The 17,498-nt window shown below is 42.0% G+C and overlaps 1 protein-coding gene across 1 annotated transcript in view; it reads right to left on the reverse strand.

Annotated features, from left to right (window-relative positions):
• Window positions 1-17,498, reverse strand: part of NUDCD1 (NudC domain containing 1) — a 90,195-nt gene that overhangs the window by 56,470 nt on the left and 16,227 nt on the right. Inside the window, exon 3 of the mRNA XM_002710736.5 lies at window positions 1,160-1,345. Coding sequence (XP_002710782.1) covers window positions 1,160-1,345 — 186 coding nt within the window. The remainder of the gene's footprint in view (window positions 1-1,159; window positions 1,346-17,498) is intronic.

Below are 17,498 nucleotides of genomic sequence, written 5' to 3' on the forward strand. Positions count from 1 at the left end.
AGCATCACTACCCTGGGCCTCCTTATGCTCTATCATGCTCTTTATCTACTTCCACCTTCTGCTTCTTCTCTCATACAAAAATTACCCCCAAGTCCTAAAACCCTCCTAAACTTCTCCTTAAAGTGATGAATATCCCATAATGTCCTTCCACTCTTCTCCCACTTCACATAGAACCCAATCAAAACAAAGTTAGTTGAAACATTTCAGAACAGTATCTATACACAGTATATTCTAAAAAGGGCATAAGACAGATCTCCAATTGGTTAAAAAATTATTGAAGGCCTAATCTATGCCAAGGAGACACACACAGCAGAAAAAAAAAAAAAAAAGAAAATGAAAAACTCCTTCCAATCACCAATCTCCTTGTAGCAGAATGAGCAGAATGCATGTGTTGTTTTTAAGCCCAGTCTCATAACATCTGATGGTCCAATGAAAACACTTGTCAATATGTAACTACATTGAACTTGTTATCTCTTTACCCAGAGTTAAATGCTACCTGTTAAAGTATGGAGAGTAGCAATATTACAATACACTTATTCTTCAGAAGAGTTGAAATAATAAATCCTTTTATTATATGTTCAACACCATTTTCTTCCACTGCAAAAACTCTGGCATTGGAGACATCAATTCCTTATTTACTACTATTAAAACTATAACCTACCCCTCAAGCTCAAATGTTCTGTTAAAGAAAAAGTGAAGTAAAAATGTCATTTTAAACACTGGCACAAAACTATGTTTAGACTATAATGTACTTTTCTTAGCAGGAAACAGTCCAGTAAACTCAGTATTTGACCACATGTAAACGCCAGCAAATCTAACATGTGGGTAGTTCAAAAATCCCAATGCAGGTTTGTTTGTTTGTTTGTTTATCAAATACAGTACTTTACACATATAATGCAGTAAAAAAAATATTTTTTTGAAAAATGAATGCAATTCTAGGCAATCGCACAAACCCTAGATAAAAAACAGGAACAGTTTATATATCACATCAAAGCAAAGAAGGCATATATTTGATAATTCAATCAAGCACAGACCCAAAATGTTATATAAATACTTTAGAAAAACCAAGAGATCACACATAAATTGTCCTTGGCAAACTGTTCCTTCAAATAAGTCTAATTTGTATATAGTTTCTGGACTTCACATGTCTTAAACTCACCTCCCATTTTTCAGAAGCACTATTTCCACGTTCGCCTGTTGCAATGACATACAACCTTCCAGTTCCATCTGACAATGTAACCCAGGTAGAAGACGTGAAGTAGAGAGATGCACAAAGACGATTGTCATACGCAGTCAAATCTGTAGGAAGTCGGAATACTTCACGTGGTTTTCCTAAGGCAGTGTCCTAAGAAGTCAAACATTACAAATGAACCCCTTACTCTTCTCTGATCCATAAACACACAAAATAAATATCTGCAGTATAACAATTTCTGTCTTCTTCAAGAATGACAGCATAATTCTCCTCTCTTTGAGAATGAGCTGCATTACTGAATCACCTCAAACAAATAAAATACAGCAGATAGGATAGATGGTATATGACTTACAGAACTGGGTCTTCATTTTACACCTCTACCTTGCTCCTTCTTGGACTATGTACTCTGAGGGAGACTGGCTACCCATGGACAGAACTACAAGGGGAGGAATTAATACTGTTAAACACTGTGACTATCCCCTTATAATTTCAAGCTGTAAGGTGAGTTGCATCAATAGAATGTTTTACAAAAACATATATATGGAGCCAGCGCTGCGGCTCAATAGGCTAATCCTCCGCCTGCGGCACCAGCATCCCGGGTTCTAGTCCCAGTCGGGGCGCCGGATTCTGACCCAGTCCCTCCTCTTCCTGTCCAGCTCTCTGCTGTGGCCCGGGAGTGCAGTGGAGGATGGCCCAAGTGCTTGGGCCCTATACCCCATGGGAGACCAGGAGAAGTACCTGGCTTCTGCCTTTGGATCAGCGCGGTGCGCCGGCCGCAACGTGCCGGTCTTGGCGGCCATTGGAGGGTGAACCAACGGCAAAGGAAGACCTTTCTCTGTCTCTCTCTCACTGTCCACTCTGCCTGTCAAAAAATAAAAAATAAAAAAATAAAAATAAAAATAAAACCATATATATGGGCTTGTAATTCAGGAAATAAACTTCATCTCATTTCCAGCTGCATTCCCAACTTTTTTTATGTTGTCAGAAGTTTTACATGTCAATTAAGAGTTTTCCTAAAGGACAAATGTAATTATTGATTCATATATTTCATTCCTTGCTTTTAGAACTGTTTAGCTCTGTGTGTGTATGAGTGTGGGCATGTGTATATGGTTAAAACTTAAATGAACTATATACAATGGGCACTCAGGAAAATAATGAACTAGTCAACAAATGGCATCAGGATACTAGAGCACTTTTGGAAAAAAAATTAAGCTTACTCTCACTAGAACATTGTTTTTATAATCTCAGGCTGATAAAAGCTCTCCTAAGCATAAAGAAAAGACACATAGGAGACAAAGATTTGTCATAAATATCCATAAAATATAGAGTCCTTAAAATTCAATGAGAAGGACAGGTTTTGTGATGTAGTGGGTTAAGCAACTATTTGAGATGCCTGCATACCACATTGGAGTGCTCATTCGAATTCTGGCTTCTCCGCTTCCTACCCAGCTTTCTGCTATTGCATCTAGCAGGCAGCACATGATGGCCTAAGTGTTTGGGCCCCTGCCACCCATATGGGAGAGCCAAGCAGAGTTCCAGGTTCTTGCCTTCAGCATGGCCTAGCCCTGGCTAGTGAGGGAATCAAAGAGATCTTTCTCTTTCTCTTCCTTTCCCTCACTTCCTCCCTACCTCTCCTCTCTTTCTGCCTTTCAAGCAGATAAAAACAAATAAACATTAAAAAAAAAAAAAAAAAAACACACAAAAAACCCTCAACCAGAGAGGCAAATGTTGTTTGTTAAAGCAATTTGTTAAAGCACAATGCTTTAGCACTTGAGACATCCATATTTCATATTGGAGTTCCTGGCTTCAAATCCCAGTTCTACTCTTGGTTGCAGCTTCTGGTTAATGTTCACCACGGGAGGCAGCACGCGATGGCTCAAGTACTTGGGTCCCTGCCACCCAAATAGGAGACCTGGACTGAGTTTCTGGTTTCAGGCTTTAGCCTGGTCCAGCCCTGGTTGTTACGGACACCTGGGAGTAAACTACTGGATGGCAAATCTGTCTTTCAAGTAAAAAAAAAAAATAACAGAAAATCTTAGAATGCTAACATCTATTCCTGGCTAAGGCGTTCTTGTTTACTAAGGAGTAGAAATAAATACAGGCTCTCTAGAGATGAATACAATCAAATTTTATGGTACTTTATATAACCCTTGATATAATCTCACTTGTAGGAATTTACACTTGTACACAAAAGTCTATGCAATAAGAATGCTCACTGTAACAATGATAAGGAAAAATTCTGCAAAAAGCAAAAAACAAAACAAAACCCTTATATGGAGCAGGTGTTTAGTGTAGCAGTTAAGACACCTGCATCCCTTATGGGAGTATTTGAGTTCTATTCCTAGTTCCAGCTTCCTACCTATGCAGCAGTGATGCCTCAAGTACCTGAGTTCCTGCTACCCACAAAGGAGTCCTGGATTATATTCCTGGCTCCCAGATTCACCCCAGCAAAGGGCCAGCCCAGCCCTGGCCACTGCAGTGTTTGGAAAGTGAACCAGTGATTGGAGAGTGAATCAGTGGATGGAAGCTAACCTGTTCTCTCTCACATGCTTGCACGCTCTCTTTGCAAATAAACAAATAACAAGCAAACAAAACAAACCAAAACAAAAAACTAACAACCCCTCTGTTTATCAGTTGAGCAGGAAAGAAGCAGTCCCTGACACTGTACAGCTGGCCTGGTTGAATCAGCCAGGTGTTGGTTTTTCTATAAACTAGCCGAGTACCAACAGCTCTGTTTTGTTGAACATTAACAGTTACACAATCATAAACATGAGACAAGGGCACTATGTGTCTATGAGGGATCAGTGTAAAACCCTTCTCATTCCATAATGGACACATTTCAAAAAAAAGAACATTGTCAAAGCTACAAATACACCCCTAACCTACACCAATATGATCACTGCTTTTTTATTAATTACAGATTTTACCTCTGTTTATTCTTTTCATCCTTTTAAAGATTAAGATACTCATTACAGAATTATCTATTTTCCTGACAGTACTCAATTCAGAGTAAAGCCTTACTTAAACCCTCCACAAAAATCACCTAATATAGGCCCAATCCTCTAAAATCAGCCCATTTAAAAAAAAATCCTCTTAGTAAGACACCTGTGGTTTCCCTATGATTTTCGTTTTCCATTGCTGCAAAAAGTATTAAATCAAACTTGTTCAACACATGTGTTTCTTGGTTTAGAGGGCATTCACAAGGAAATGGTTAATTATAGAACATTCACTTTAAGAAATACCAAGTAATGATTCAATCTACAGAGGTAAATTTTTGTAATACAGACATAAAAATCATCTCTGAGATACTAACTAAAATAACATGCAGAATATGTACAGTATGAACTCACACCTGCTGGGATAGACATTATGATATGACAGCATAGAGTACAGCATAGACAGACACATGTCAATCCATTGATACTTACATTTGAAAGGTACAATAAGTGCTTTTCATTAGAAAGGAAAATAAGGGGCCAGCAGTGTGGTACAGCAAGTTAAGCTACCACCTGGGATGCCAGCATCCCATATGGGCACCAGTTGAGTCCCAGATGCTCCACTTCCAATACAGTCCCTGGCTCATGTACCTGGGAAAGCGCAGGAAGATAGCCCAAGTGCTTGGTCCCCTGTACCCATGTGGGAGACCCAGATGAATATCCTGGCTCCTGGCTTTGCTCTGGCTCAGCACTGGCGGTTGTGGCCATTTGAGGAGTGAACCAGCAGATAGAAGACTTTTCTCTCTGCTGCCGCCTCTGCCTCTCCCTCTCTGTAACTTCACCTTTCACACACACACACACACAAAAAAAAAAAAAAAAAAGAGGAAGAAAAGAAAGGAAAATAGAGTGTGAGTAGTGGGAGGTGTCGCTCCCCCTCTTCGTGGAGGAACGACACTGAACCCTGCCTAGGCTTCATATCCGAGTCACGGCACCATTATGTCGCTCCCCCTCTTCGTGGAGGAACGACACAGGACCCTGCGCTGTTCTTTCGTCTGCTCGGCCCTCCCCGGGTTTGCTGCTGGTTCTTCCCGGGTTGGCTACTGTCCCTTCCACCTCCGTGGAAGGGCAGTTCCCCCTGCCACATTCCCCACTTCCGCAGGGGAGCGGCACACCGCAGGCCGGCTCTCTCGGGGGCTGCACAGGTGTCCCTTCAGATGTTCCCCTTAGATGTTCCTGGTGCATGCCGTCTCTCTCCTCCTTTATAGTCCTCCTCCGCCAATCCTAACTCGGCTGCCCACACGCCGAGTACGCTGCTCTCCTCCAATCAGGAGCAGGTCCTGCAGCTTGTCAAGTTGGTGAGAGGCAGCTGGGTAGAAGCTGTTGCCTCCTCTCCCAGCGCCATATTGTGGGAGAGCAGATGCATAGAATAAGTCTTAATTCCAGTAACTCAGTCTAGTCCGGATTGCTCCCCACAGATCCCCCTTTCTTTTTATTTTTGGCGTTGATACGCGCCTGTCTTCAGTGCCCCGTGGCACACACTCTGCTCTGCTTGCTAGAGTTGCCACAGGTTCTTACAAGTCCTATCAATCAGGCAAACCGAACCCGGGTCCTCTCTTCGCCATGTTGTGAGGAGGTTTTTAGGCGCTGATGCGTGCCTGTGTTCGGTGCCCTGCAGCGCATGCTCTGGTCGAGCCGCCTGTTGGTGCTTACCGCCCTAATCAGGCAGACCGAATCCAAGCTTTCTCATTGCCGTATTGTGGGGGAGACTTATTAGTGTTGGTTCGTGCCTATCTTCGGTGACCTGCAGCTCATACTCTGGTCGAGCTGCTTGCTGGTGCTTACCGCCTTAATCAGGCAGACCGAATCCAAGCCTCCTAATTGCTGTATTGTGGGGAGGCCTTACTGATGTTAATTCGTGCCTGTCTTCGGTGACCTGCGGCGCATAAGCTGCTAGCCGCCCGCAGGTGCTCATCGCCTCACTTAATCAGGCAGACCGAATCCAAGCTCTCACATTGCAGTGTTGTGGGGAGGCCTTTCTATTTCTCTACTTCTCTATCTCCGGGCATTCCTATTTCTCCCATTTTACTTCTATCTTCCAGCATTCCTATTTCTTTCATTTTACTTCTAAACTTCTGTTTCTCTTATCCCCGCAGCTTCCCGCTCTCATTTTACTTCTAAACTTCTGTTTCTCTTATCCCCGCGGCTTCCCGGCTCCCGCCCCGCGGCAGCTTCACGGCTCCGCGCGGCTTCCCGGCGCCTCGCCCCGCCGGCGGGCTCCCGGCTCTGCGCGGCTCGGCTTCGCGCGCACACTCTGCGGTCTCTCACTAGCCCTTTCGTGTCTGAACCACGGCCTCGCGCCAGCCCCGCGTTCCCTATCTATTCACGCCCCATGCTCTCTCTGCACGCGGCGGCTTCCGCGAGTCACACAGCGTAGCTTGCGTCTCCGCCACTAGCATTCAATCCAAGTTCCCCGGGCTAGCCTGGCGAATTCTACCCAGCTTACGTCTCCGCCTTGGCCTGCCCCCCGCGGCTTCAATTTCCCTAACATTTTTCTCTACCCGGTATGTTTCCCCAAGCTTTCCTCCAACAATACTCCTCCCTCATTTCTCCTGGCTTCTCCCCACAGTCCGTATCCGAGTCTGTTTGTTCTAGCTTTCACTTTCGCTTTCGACCTTAAAGATTTCTCCCAGCTTCCCCCCGTAGTCCATATCCGAATCTATGCCTAGGCTTTCAATAGCTTCTTCCGGCACCCTTTTCGTCCGGCTTTTCCCTAGGCTGTTTGCTAGTCTCTCTCTCCGGTAATTTCCCAGTTCTTCCCATTTCTTCCCTCCTAAGTTTCCTATCCGTCCTAAGTTTCCTATCCGAGTCACGGCACCATTATGTCGCTCCCCCTCTTCGTGGAGGAACGACACTGAACCCTGCCTAGGCTTCATATCCGAGTCACGGCACCATTATGTCGCTCCCCCTCTTCGTGGAGGAACGACACAGGACCCTGCGCTGTTCTTTCGTCTGCTCGGCCCTCCCCGGGTTTGCTGCTGGTTCTTCCCGGGTTGGCTACTGTCCCTTCCACCTCCGTGGAAGGGCAGTTCCCCCTGCCACATTCCCCACTTCCGCAGGGGAGCGGCACACCACCGGCCGGCTCTCTCGGGGGCTGCACAGGTGTCCCTTCAGATGTTCCCCTTAGATGTTCCTGGTGCATGCCGTCTCTCTCCTCCTTTATAGTCCTCCTCCGCCAATCCTAACTCGGCTGCCCACACGCCGAGTACGCTGCTCTCCTCCAATCAGGAGCAGGTCCTGCAGCTTGTCAAGTTGGTGAGAGGCAGCTGGGTAGAAGCTGTTGCCTCCTCTCCCAGCGCCATATTGTGGGAGAGCAGATGCATAGAATAAGTCTTAATTCCAGTAACTCAGTCTAGTCCGGATTGCTCCCCACAGGAGGGAAGTTTGGGAATAATAATTTTTCCCTTTCCTTAAAATATACAGCTGTTTTAAAAATGACAAATTTATGTGTAATATACAAAATTTAAAAAGTTAATAAAATAGGACTCCTCCCCAAAACAGCTGTTTCAAAGTAAAAGTTTCTAGTAATCTTCACTTTATCTGCTACTCACTGCTAACCGAGTGAACAATTTTTAGGAAGAATACAGGGCTAAACTTATTAAATCACTATTCTTCATTTCACATACAATTTAAGCCAGGGGTAAGGAACATCAGGCCAGCAGACCATAAAAGGCATGGCTAGACCAAATGGTTTGTGGGCCTGAAATTCAGTAAATCTATATAGCAGACTAATTTATTTTTTAATTTATTTGACAGGTAGAGTTATAGACAGTGAGAGAGAGACTAAGGTCTTCCTTCCGTTGGTTCACTCCCCAAATGGCCGTTATGGCTGACGCTACACCAATCCAAAGCCAGGAGCCAGGTGCTTCTTCCTGGTCTCCCATGCAGATGCAGGGGTCCAAGCACTTGGGCCATTCTCTACTGCCTTCCTGGGCCACATCAGAGAGCTTGACTGGAAGAGGAGCAACCAGGACAAAATCCAGAGCCCATATAGCATGCCGGCGCTGCAGGCAGAGGATTAACCAAGTGAGCCATGGCGCTGGCCCCATAGCAGACTAATTTTTAAGGTGATAATTTTGTATGGCCTGTGGATGACGTTATACATATCCGAATGGCCATTGGCAGAGAAGAGGTTCTCCACTCTTGAAAACTATTTCCTTTTAGATATATGATTAATATGGCTTGGGGTTCCTAGAAGTCTATCAATATACGAAGGCACTATCCAACAGGATGATTAAGATACTCAAGAATTTAAATGTGGAATTTAAATTAAAACACAAAGTAACACAGAGAACTTTAAAGTTAAAACCCGATGTGAAAGTCACCTAAATGCTCCTGACTTTTGAAATTTAATTTTTTTAAAGGTTCATCTATTTATTTATTTGAAAGGCAGAGTTACAGAAAGAGAAGGGAGACATGGAGACAGAGATCTTCCATCTGCTGATTCAATCCTCAAATGGTCACAATGGCTGGGACTGGGCTAGACCAAAGCTGAGAGCCTGGAACTCCATCCAGATCTCCCACAAGGGTGGCAGGGGCCCGAAATTGGGGCCTTTTGCTGCTTTCCCAGGCCATTAGCAGGGAACTGGGTTGAAGTGGACCAACTAGGACACAAACTGGTGCCCATATGGGATGCTGGTGTTGAAGTGGTGACTTAACCCACTGCACAACACCAGCCCCTGAAATTTAATTCTTAAATGATACCATTTCAACTAGATTATAAGCAATGGAATATTTTCTTCTGTAAGTCTTAGAGCATTAAATTATTTCTGAATAACTTCCCTTGACAGTTTTACTAAGTGTTCTCAGAATAATGTTTTATATAATTGGCATTGATAAGGTCTTATTCTTACCCTTTTTTTTTTTCCCCTCACAAAAAAAGGCAATGCAGCTATGTTTAAGGATACTAAAAAACCTGGGTAACATTTCACAGCTGATTTGCAGAACAGAGTTTAAAATTTTATTGATGGGGACAGGTATTTGGTCTTGTGATCAAGATGCTGGTTAAGATGTCTCTGTCCCACATTGGTGTGCCTGGGTTCCATACCTAGCTCTATCACAACTCCAGCTTGCAGCTAATGCAGATCCCCAGAGACGGTGGTGATGGCTTAAGTGAGGCGGGAGGCTTGGGCTGAGTTCCTGGAAGCCAGGGGCCATTGTGAGCATTTGGGGACTGAACCAGCAATAGGAGGAGCTGGCTCTCACATCTGTCTTTCTCTTTCTGCCTCACAAATACGTAAATAATTTTTTTAAAAAAATTTCATTGATAACTCCTTCTGAATGGCTATGTTGTGCATGTATTACATTAAATAACTGCTTCAACTTTTTGCCATCTCATCTAGTCATAATCTAATCACATGCACTTGAAATTATCCCCACTTTGGGAAGGAGGAGAGGAATAACCTGTTTTTAGAACTGTATCTACAAATCACTAATTAAAATTTTAAAGAATATCACCCATGGAAGGGGGATAAATTATGCCCACCTTAAAGAGATGAGAAGTTCACAAAGATAAATAATTTGCTTGGAACTCCGCTGCCTGAAAATGGCAGAGCTGGGCTTCCAATGCTGAGCAGCACACTCTAACAGTTCTCCTTTCCACCATTCCACAACTCCAGGAGAAAATCCACTTCCTAACCTTTTCGAAACATGTGACACTTCAGATCTCACTGCAATTTCTAGGAAACCTGCTTATTCTTCCACTCCTCAAAACACCACTTTAAATACAACTACCAAATTCAGTTTTTCTTCAGACTAATTATACAGTATTTTATTTTTTTAAAGGTTTTATTTATTTGAGAGGTAGAGTTACAGACAGTAAGAGAGACAGACAGAAAGGTCTTCTTTCCATTGGTTCACTCCCCAAATGGCTGCAACGGCCGGAGCTCAGCCGATCCAAAGCCAGGAGCCAGGAGCTTCTTCTAGTTCTCCCACGTAGATGCAGGGGGCCAAGGACTTGGACCATCTTCTACTGCTTTCCTAGGCCACAACAGAGAGCTGGATTGGAAGAGGAGCAGCCGGGACTAGAACCAGCGCCCATATGAGATGACAGCGCCGGAGGCAGAGAATTAACCCACTGGCCCCTCAGGCTATTATATATTTTAAATAAGAATTTATTCTTATAAATAAAATCTAGTACATATTATAACATCTGTAACAATGTATGCAAATAGCACTGTAAATAGCAAACTAGTACTAATATACAAAATGTACATATTTATGAAAAAAATTCTAAACAGGAGTTTGGTGCTCTCAGCTATGGTTACAAGCAGAGAAGCTTTGAACTAACGAAACATTTTTCTACTACACATGCATTTATAGAAAGAGCTACTTAAGTTTAAAAAAATGGTCAAATAAAATTAACAGAGGATGCCTTTTACCAGTACTATTAGACAATGACATTTAAAATTCTGACCTTTTAAAAGAAGTGATCTTTTTCTGGAGAAAAGATTTTATCACTAATACCAATTAACTTCATTTGGAAGAAAGTATATAAAAGTCATGTAAAATAAAGCTTACAATAATACATTAAATACACAAAATCCTAAGATTTTACCATCAGTTTTATTTCTGTCTTTCACTAGGTAAATAACTAGCTCCTTGTTAATTAACTTAACTATTGAAAATAAGCTGGGACTCAGGGCTAGAGATGAATATATCAGCATACAAGAAGCAGCACTAACAAGTAGTTGTAACCTATCACTCTAACACACAGCCTCACAAATACACACTTATAAATGGAAGCCAGCAACTGTCCACTAGACACATAAGTGCAAATCAAAGAGGCACTATAAGACTATAGTGGAAATGAACTAGCCTTTCTGGAAGTAAAAACAATTATAACAAAATAATTCAGTATTATAAGATACTAAATGTATTATTTAAAGCGAGCCACAGGTGAGGGCATTTGACAAGGGGATTATGTTGCCACTTGGGATGCCCCTGCCACTGTCAGAGTGCCTGGTTTGAGTCCCAGCTACTCTGCTTCCCATCCAGCTTCCTGCTAATGTATATCCTGAGAGTCAATAGGTGTGGCCCAAGGGCTTAGACCCCTTCCACACATGGGAGACATAGATGAAGTTCTTCACTCCTGGATTTGGCCTGACCCAGCTCTGGCTATTGTAGGGATTTGGGAAATAAACCAGCAAACAGAAAATCTCTGTCTCTCTGCCTTTCAAGTAAAATTAAATATAAAAATTTCAATCAAAAGAGCCAAATCCCACTTAAAATGACAATATAATATTTTATCTATTTATTTGAGAAGTAGAGTTACATATAGAGAGAGGGAGAAACAGAGGGAAAGGTCTTCTATCTGCTGGTTCATTCCCCCAGTGGCCGCAATGGCAGGAGCTGGGCCATGTTCCACTGCTTTCCTAGGCCATACACAGAGAGCTGGATGGGAAGAGGAGCAGCTGGGACACAAACAGGCACCTGTAAGGGATGCCAGCGCCACAGGCAGAGGCTTAGCCTACTACGCCACAATGCTGGCCCCATGACAATAAAAACTTTTAAACTTTTCTTAAGGCATTTCCTACTTTCTAAGCATACCTGTAGCCAACTGACATTTCTCAAAAATTCAGGAGTGTAAATCCACAACTTAAATTTATTTTTAAATACAATGCCTCTGTAAACCTGTGTGTAGAACTGCTGCCACCTGCTGGTTCCTGAGAAATTCAGAAGGCCAAACAATGTGTGGACTTCAAGTCCTTGGCAATATGTGGTTACATTTAAAAGACAAACAATGTTTAGTCCCAATCAACCACGGATGATTTCTGGTATTTGTGCATGTGTATCTTTGACTTAAAAAAAGACAAAGTGGATATTAGAACAGCTGTTTTCTGCTACATAAAAAGCCAATGTCTAATCAGTGATCAAGAATTCACCTGCTAACATGGAAGCTCCAAGTGTAATTTGATTTCTTCCGATGATATTCAGAAAAAACGGGAAGAAATAGGGACATTTTAATACCAAGGTCAAACTGGGAAACAGAGGGAAGAAGGTAGTTTATATTTCATTGTAAATTAATAAAGTAGAAGATACTTTATGTTCTATGCTGTAGCATTCCCAGGGCCTACAATGTGTGACATACAACATTCAATAATATATTCTCAATGTTGAGTAAATGGTATGAATTAGACTGGCTAAGGTGGACTCAAGTCAACGAGTATGGCAAACACGGTTCATGTGTACAAACCATGCAAGTACACAGCACACACAGAGTGTATACAAAAGCAGTTACACTAAGGTATCCATAGGAAAAATAAAACGAGTTAGGAAAAAGAATCAAAGACATACTAGTCTACTCTGATTCACATCAGATAAGCTACTACACTGAACAGTGTACTGCTTATCTATAATATTTCTTTTTTTTTTTTTTTAAGATTTATTTATTGAGAGGTAGAGTTACAGACAGTGAGAGGGAGAGACAGATAGAAAGGTCTTCCATCCACTGGTTCACTCCCCAAATGGCCACAACGGCCGGAGCTGCGCCAATCAGAAGTCAGGAGCCAGGAGTTTCTTTCCGGTCTCCCATACGGGTGCTGAGGCCCAAGGACTTGGGTCATCCTCTCCTGCTTTCCCAGGCCACAGCAGAGAGCTGAATCAGAAGAGGAGCAGCCTGGATTCTAATCGATGCACATATTGGATGCCGGTGCCACTGATGGAGGATTAACCTACTGCACCATGGTGCCATGCCCCTTATCTGTAATATTTCAAATCCAATCATTAATTTTTCATTCTAGGTTTCTAATCCATCTTGTGTGATTTAAGTTGGCACTGTTATCCCAAATCCATATTATCAATGAATTAACTCATAAAAATCACCTTCTTGGCCCTCATTGTGACCTAACCCAGGCTCCCTCCAAGTCCAGCACAGTACTAAATAGAATTTAAAAAAAAAAAAAAAAAAAAAAAACAACAACAACAACAAAAAAAAACCACCTCTCTTTTTTACATTTCTCACTTAACATAGAGTAGCAAGACTCACTCATTCCCTTCAAAACCCAGCAGTCTGTCACCTTCCAATTTCATCTCTGATCATAACCTGTACATCTCCTAGTCATTCCATGCAAATTTCAGCAATATCTAGCTAGAGTACCTACAGTAGCAATCATGTCTGTCTAAATTTGACAAATGTGCTCCTGAAGTCCTCCGTACACACAGCTGCCCCATTACATGGCAAACTCCAACAAACCCCTCAAACCTGTTACTGTGAAACCTGTGAATCTTTCCCTGAAAACTATATCCCTCAACCTTTGTTACTTCCTCCTCTACACTTCTTGTGCATCTTACTACTATTTATACACAGCACTTTATCAACTTTTGTATGTGCCTACCAAGCACACAACAGCATTCAATAAATGTCTCTTGAATAAAAATAATTATGAAAAATTATCTAAAAAATTAAAGATACCTGAAAGTATATCTTTAAGTGGACTTTTTCTACTACAAAATGGAAAACTACCAAAATACAATAAAATTAAACCCTCAAGAGATGGTCAAACTTCCATGGAGAAACATATTTATTTAAATTACTCCACTAAATTTCACTGCAATTATTCCCATAAGAGCAAACTATTCCTATTTTACTGAAAATTTTGGTTGAAAGAGAAAAAGGGGCAAAAAATAATATTGCACTGATGAATAATGGTAGAAACTTTTAAAGACTAAGTAGATGCTTCAAATAAGTCAAAATAATCATAACTACATGACATAAAAAAGTTTTGAAACACTATTCAGTGGACAAAGACCAACTGAGGCATGTGACTTATGTAGTGTGAATTATCTTTTCACAAAAGGAGCAGGGTTATCTTATTTTATTGACAGTCTAAATTTTATTCTTCTTCCTCAATGATTTTAAGCAAATAAGCATGTGAGTCCAAAGACTACACCATAAAAACTTCAAGCAACTGTTTGACAAGCAGTACACAACTTCTATATTCATGGTTAAAGTGAGTATCTGAGAAATATAATCCAATTTGTAGATTAGCCAGGTCCTTGGTTTCTAGCATAGAAGCAAATTCAAGATTGGAATTAGTGAAATATTACAACCTGCAGAAAGATGTAGTAATATGATAATTACAAGTGGAAATTCAAACTAGTAACTCTCTAGAATGATGCATTTAGAATTAGGTTATAAAATCATGAAGTATTAGAGTTTTAGAGATAATCTTATAGAACTGTCAAATTCATTTCTGCCAGGGAAAAGTATATGTCTATAAAAGACATTTCATATGGAAAAAGTAAACATGCAAAGCTGTATCTGCAACAGTTAAGCAGATGGAGTGGAGGGTGGGCTTTCCCTGCCAATGCAGTGACCTCTGAGGTCAGCTCCAAGGAATCCACTAGGGCTCAGGGGTTTCACAGACAACATTATTAAGTTCAAGCCTTTTATTTTCTATTGAAAACATGGTGGCCCAAAAAGAGGAAGTGATTTACCCAAGGTCATAGCCCTTGACTGTTTATGACAGAGCCAAGTCTAAAACAATACATACCTGTATTAATATGTTTGGGCTGCCATAACATAATATCATAGATTGGGCCACTGAACAAAATTTTCTCACAGTTCTGAAAGTAGACGTCCAATAGAGTGAGTTTCTGATGAGGATTCTCTCTTAGAAACAGCTGCCCTTTTGCTGTGTCTTCACAAGGCGTTCCCTCCATGTGTACACTTGGAAACACAGTGCTCTCTCTTCCTCTCCTTAAAAGATCACCAACCCCAGTGGTCTCTGTGGCATAGCAGGCTAAGCCTTCTGCCTGCAGGGCCAGCATCCCATATGGGCACCAGATGGAATTCCCACTGCTCCACTTCCAATTCAGCTCTCTGCTAATGGCCTGAGAAAGCAGCGGAAGACAACCCAAGTGCTTGGGCCCCTGCATCCACAGTGGGAGACCTGGAAGAAGCTCCTGGCTCCTGGCTTCGGATCAGCATGGCTCTGGCCCTTGGGGCCATTTGGAGAGTGAACCAGTGGGTGGAAGACCTCTCTCTCTCTCTCTCTCTCTCTCTCTCTCTCTGCCTCTCTCTAACTCTGCCTTTCAAATAAACAAATACATCAAAAAAGAAAAAAGGCTATTAACCTTATTGGATTAGGTCCTTACCTTTATCTTCAGTTAATTAGCCTTAATTCCCTCCCAGAAGTCTGTCTCTAACCACAATCACATTGGAAGTTATGGTTTCAATACATGTATTAGTGGAAAGACAATTTAGCTCACAGCCAATACCATAAATCTGTCTATCATAAAAGCACATCATAAAAGTGTTTCTGCTCCAATACAGTACTCCCTTGTCTCTTGGAAGAAGTCTAAACAGGAAGGAGACATATATTTTCCTTTTGTAATTGTTTTTATTTTTTTCATATGAAAAATTGCAAACATATACTAAAATAGGTAGAAAAAATATATAATGAATCTCACACACCCATCACCCAGTTCCAGTAATAGAGTTAAAGCCCTGGCCTGCAGTGCCGGCATCCCATATGCACGCTGGTTCAAGTCCCAGCTGCTCCTCTTCCGATCCAGCTCTCTGCTATGCCCTGAAAAGCAGTGGAAGCTGGCCCAAGTCCTGGGGACCCTGCACCTGCTTGGGAGACCTGGAAGAAGCTCCTGGCTCCTGGCTTCAAATGAGCTCAGCTTTGGCCATTGCAGTCATTTGGGAAGCAAACCAGCAGAATGGAAGACCTCTCTCTCTCTGGCTCTACCTCTCTCTGTAACTCTTTCAAATAAAAAAATTTTTTTTAAAGTAATAATTCCATAATATCCTTAAATAATGAGCTCAACACACTGTGTTACTACTATAAGTAGTCCAATATTAGTCTGATCTCTAAGACCAAAGGTTTCTATTTTTTCCCCAAAAGGAATTCTAGTGAGAAAGTTTTCTGTTTTCCTACTTTCAAATCTACTTTACTCTTTTTTCTTTGAAAATAAAACAAAACAATAATCAGTATTGTAAAAAGTGAGGAAAGGTAAAAAAAAATTAAAATTAGCCAGTGCCGCGGCTCAATAGGCTAATCCTCCGCCTAGCAGCACGGGCACACCAGGTTCTAGACCCGGTCAGGTCACTGGATTCTGTCCTGGTTGCCCCTCTTCCAGGCCAGCTCTCTGCTGTGGCCAGGGAAGGCAGTGGAGGATGGCCCAAGTGCTTGGGCCCTTCACCCCATGGGAGACCAGGAGAAGCACCTGGCTCCTGCCTTCGGATCAGCGCGGTGCGCCAGCCACAGCGTGCCGGCTGCGGCGGCCATTGGAGGGTGAACCAACGGCAAAAGGAAGACCTTTCTCTCTGTCTCTCTCTCTCACTGTCCACTCTGCCTGTCAAAAAAAAAAAAAATTTAAATTAAAATTAAAAAAAAAAAAAAAAGCAGGTGACCATCCCTCAAATTTAAATGAGATAAAAGTACCATTTCACTCTTCAGTTTCTCCTTTTCCATCCTTTAACTTACTTAGTTCTAGCAAATATAATTACATGCTAAAGCCAACTCCAAATGCCTCAGGGAAGTCAAGTATTATATTCCCAGGAATTCTGCAATTGGTAACTTGAAATTAGCCTTGTTGGAAATATTTTTCTTTTATTTTATTTTATTTGAAAGGCAGAGTTACACAGAGGCAGAGAGAGAGAGAGAGAGAGAGAGAGAGAGAGAGAAAGGTATCTTCCATCCTCTGGTTCACTCCCCAGATGGCTGCAACAGCTGGAGCTGTACCCATGAGAAGCCAGAAGCTTCTTCCAGGTGTCCCACACGGGTGCAGGAGCCCAAAGACTTGGGCCATCTTCTACTGTTTACCCAGGCCATAGCAGAAATCTGGATGGAAGTGGAGCAGCTGAGACTCGAACCAGCACCCATATGGGATGCTGGAGCTGCAGGTGGTGGCTTTACCCACTATGCCACAGCACCGGTCGTAGAAATATTTTACATCTCAGAAATTTGTAAACTCTATGAATCAACCTCCCATTCCCTTCCCAGAGAGTCAGTTGTTCAACATTTATCAACATACTATGGGCAAATGCATCTTCAACTATAAACTACATTTAGTTCATACTAGCCTATTGCATATTAATCCAGTTTATTTCTAAGATTAGGAGGAAGATAAAGAATTTAACATTCAGAAAAATACTTAAGATGGATTTTTTTCTTTTTTTAAACAGTTCAGCAGGATCAAAGGGCACTTCATCCCTTGGAGAACACCACATAATCTTGTTTACTTTGCTAAAATGTGTCTATTAACCAACAATAAAAATGTGTAAACACTGTGGCACACTGGAAGACACCATTTCACACTGGACTCTGCCCTCCATTAGCTGTTTGATTTAGACAAGTTACATC

This window comes from Oryctolagus cuniculus, chromosome 6, assembly GCF_964237555.1.
Source record: "Oryctolagus cuniculus chromosome 6, mOryCun1.1, whole genome shotgun sequence".
Classification (NCBI taxonomy): domain Eukaryota; kingdom Metazoa; phylum Chordata; class Mammalia; order Lagomorpha; family Leporidae; genus Oryctolagus; species Oryctolagus cuniculus.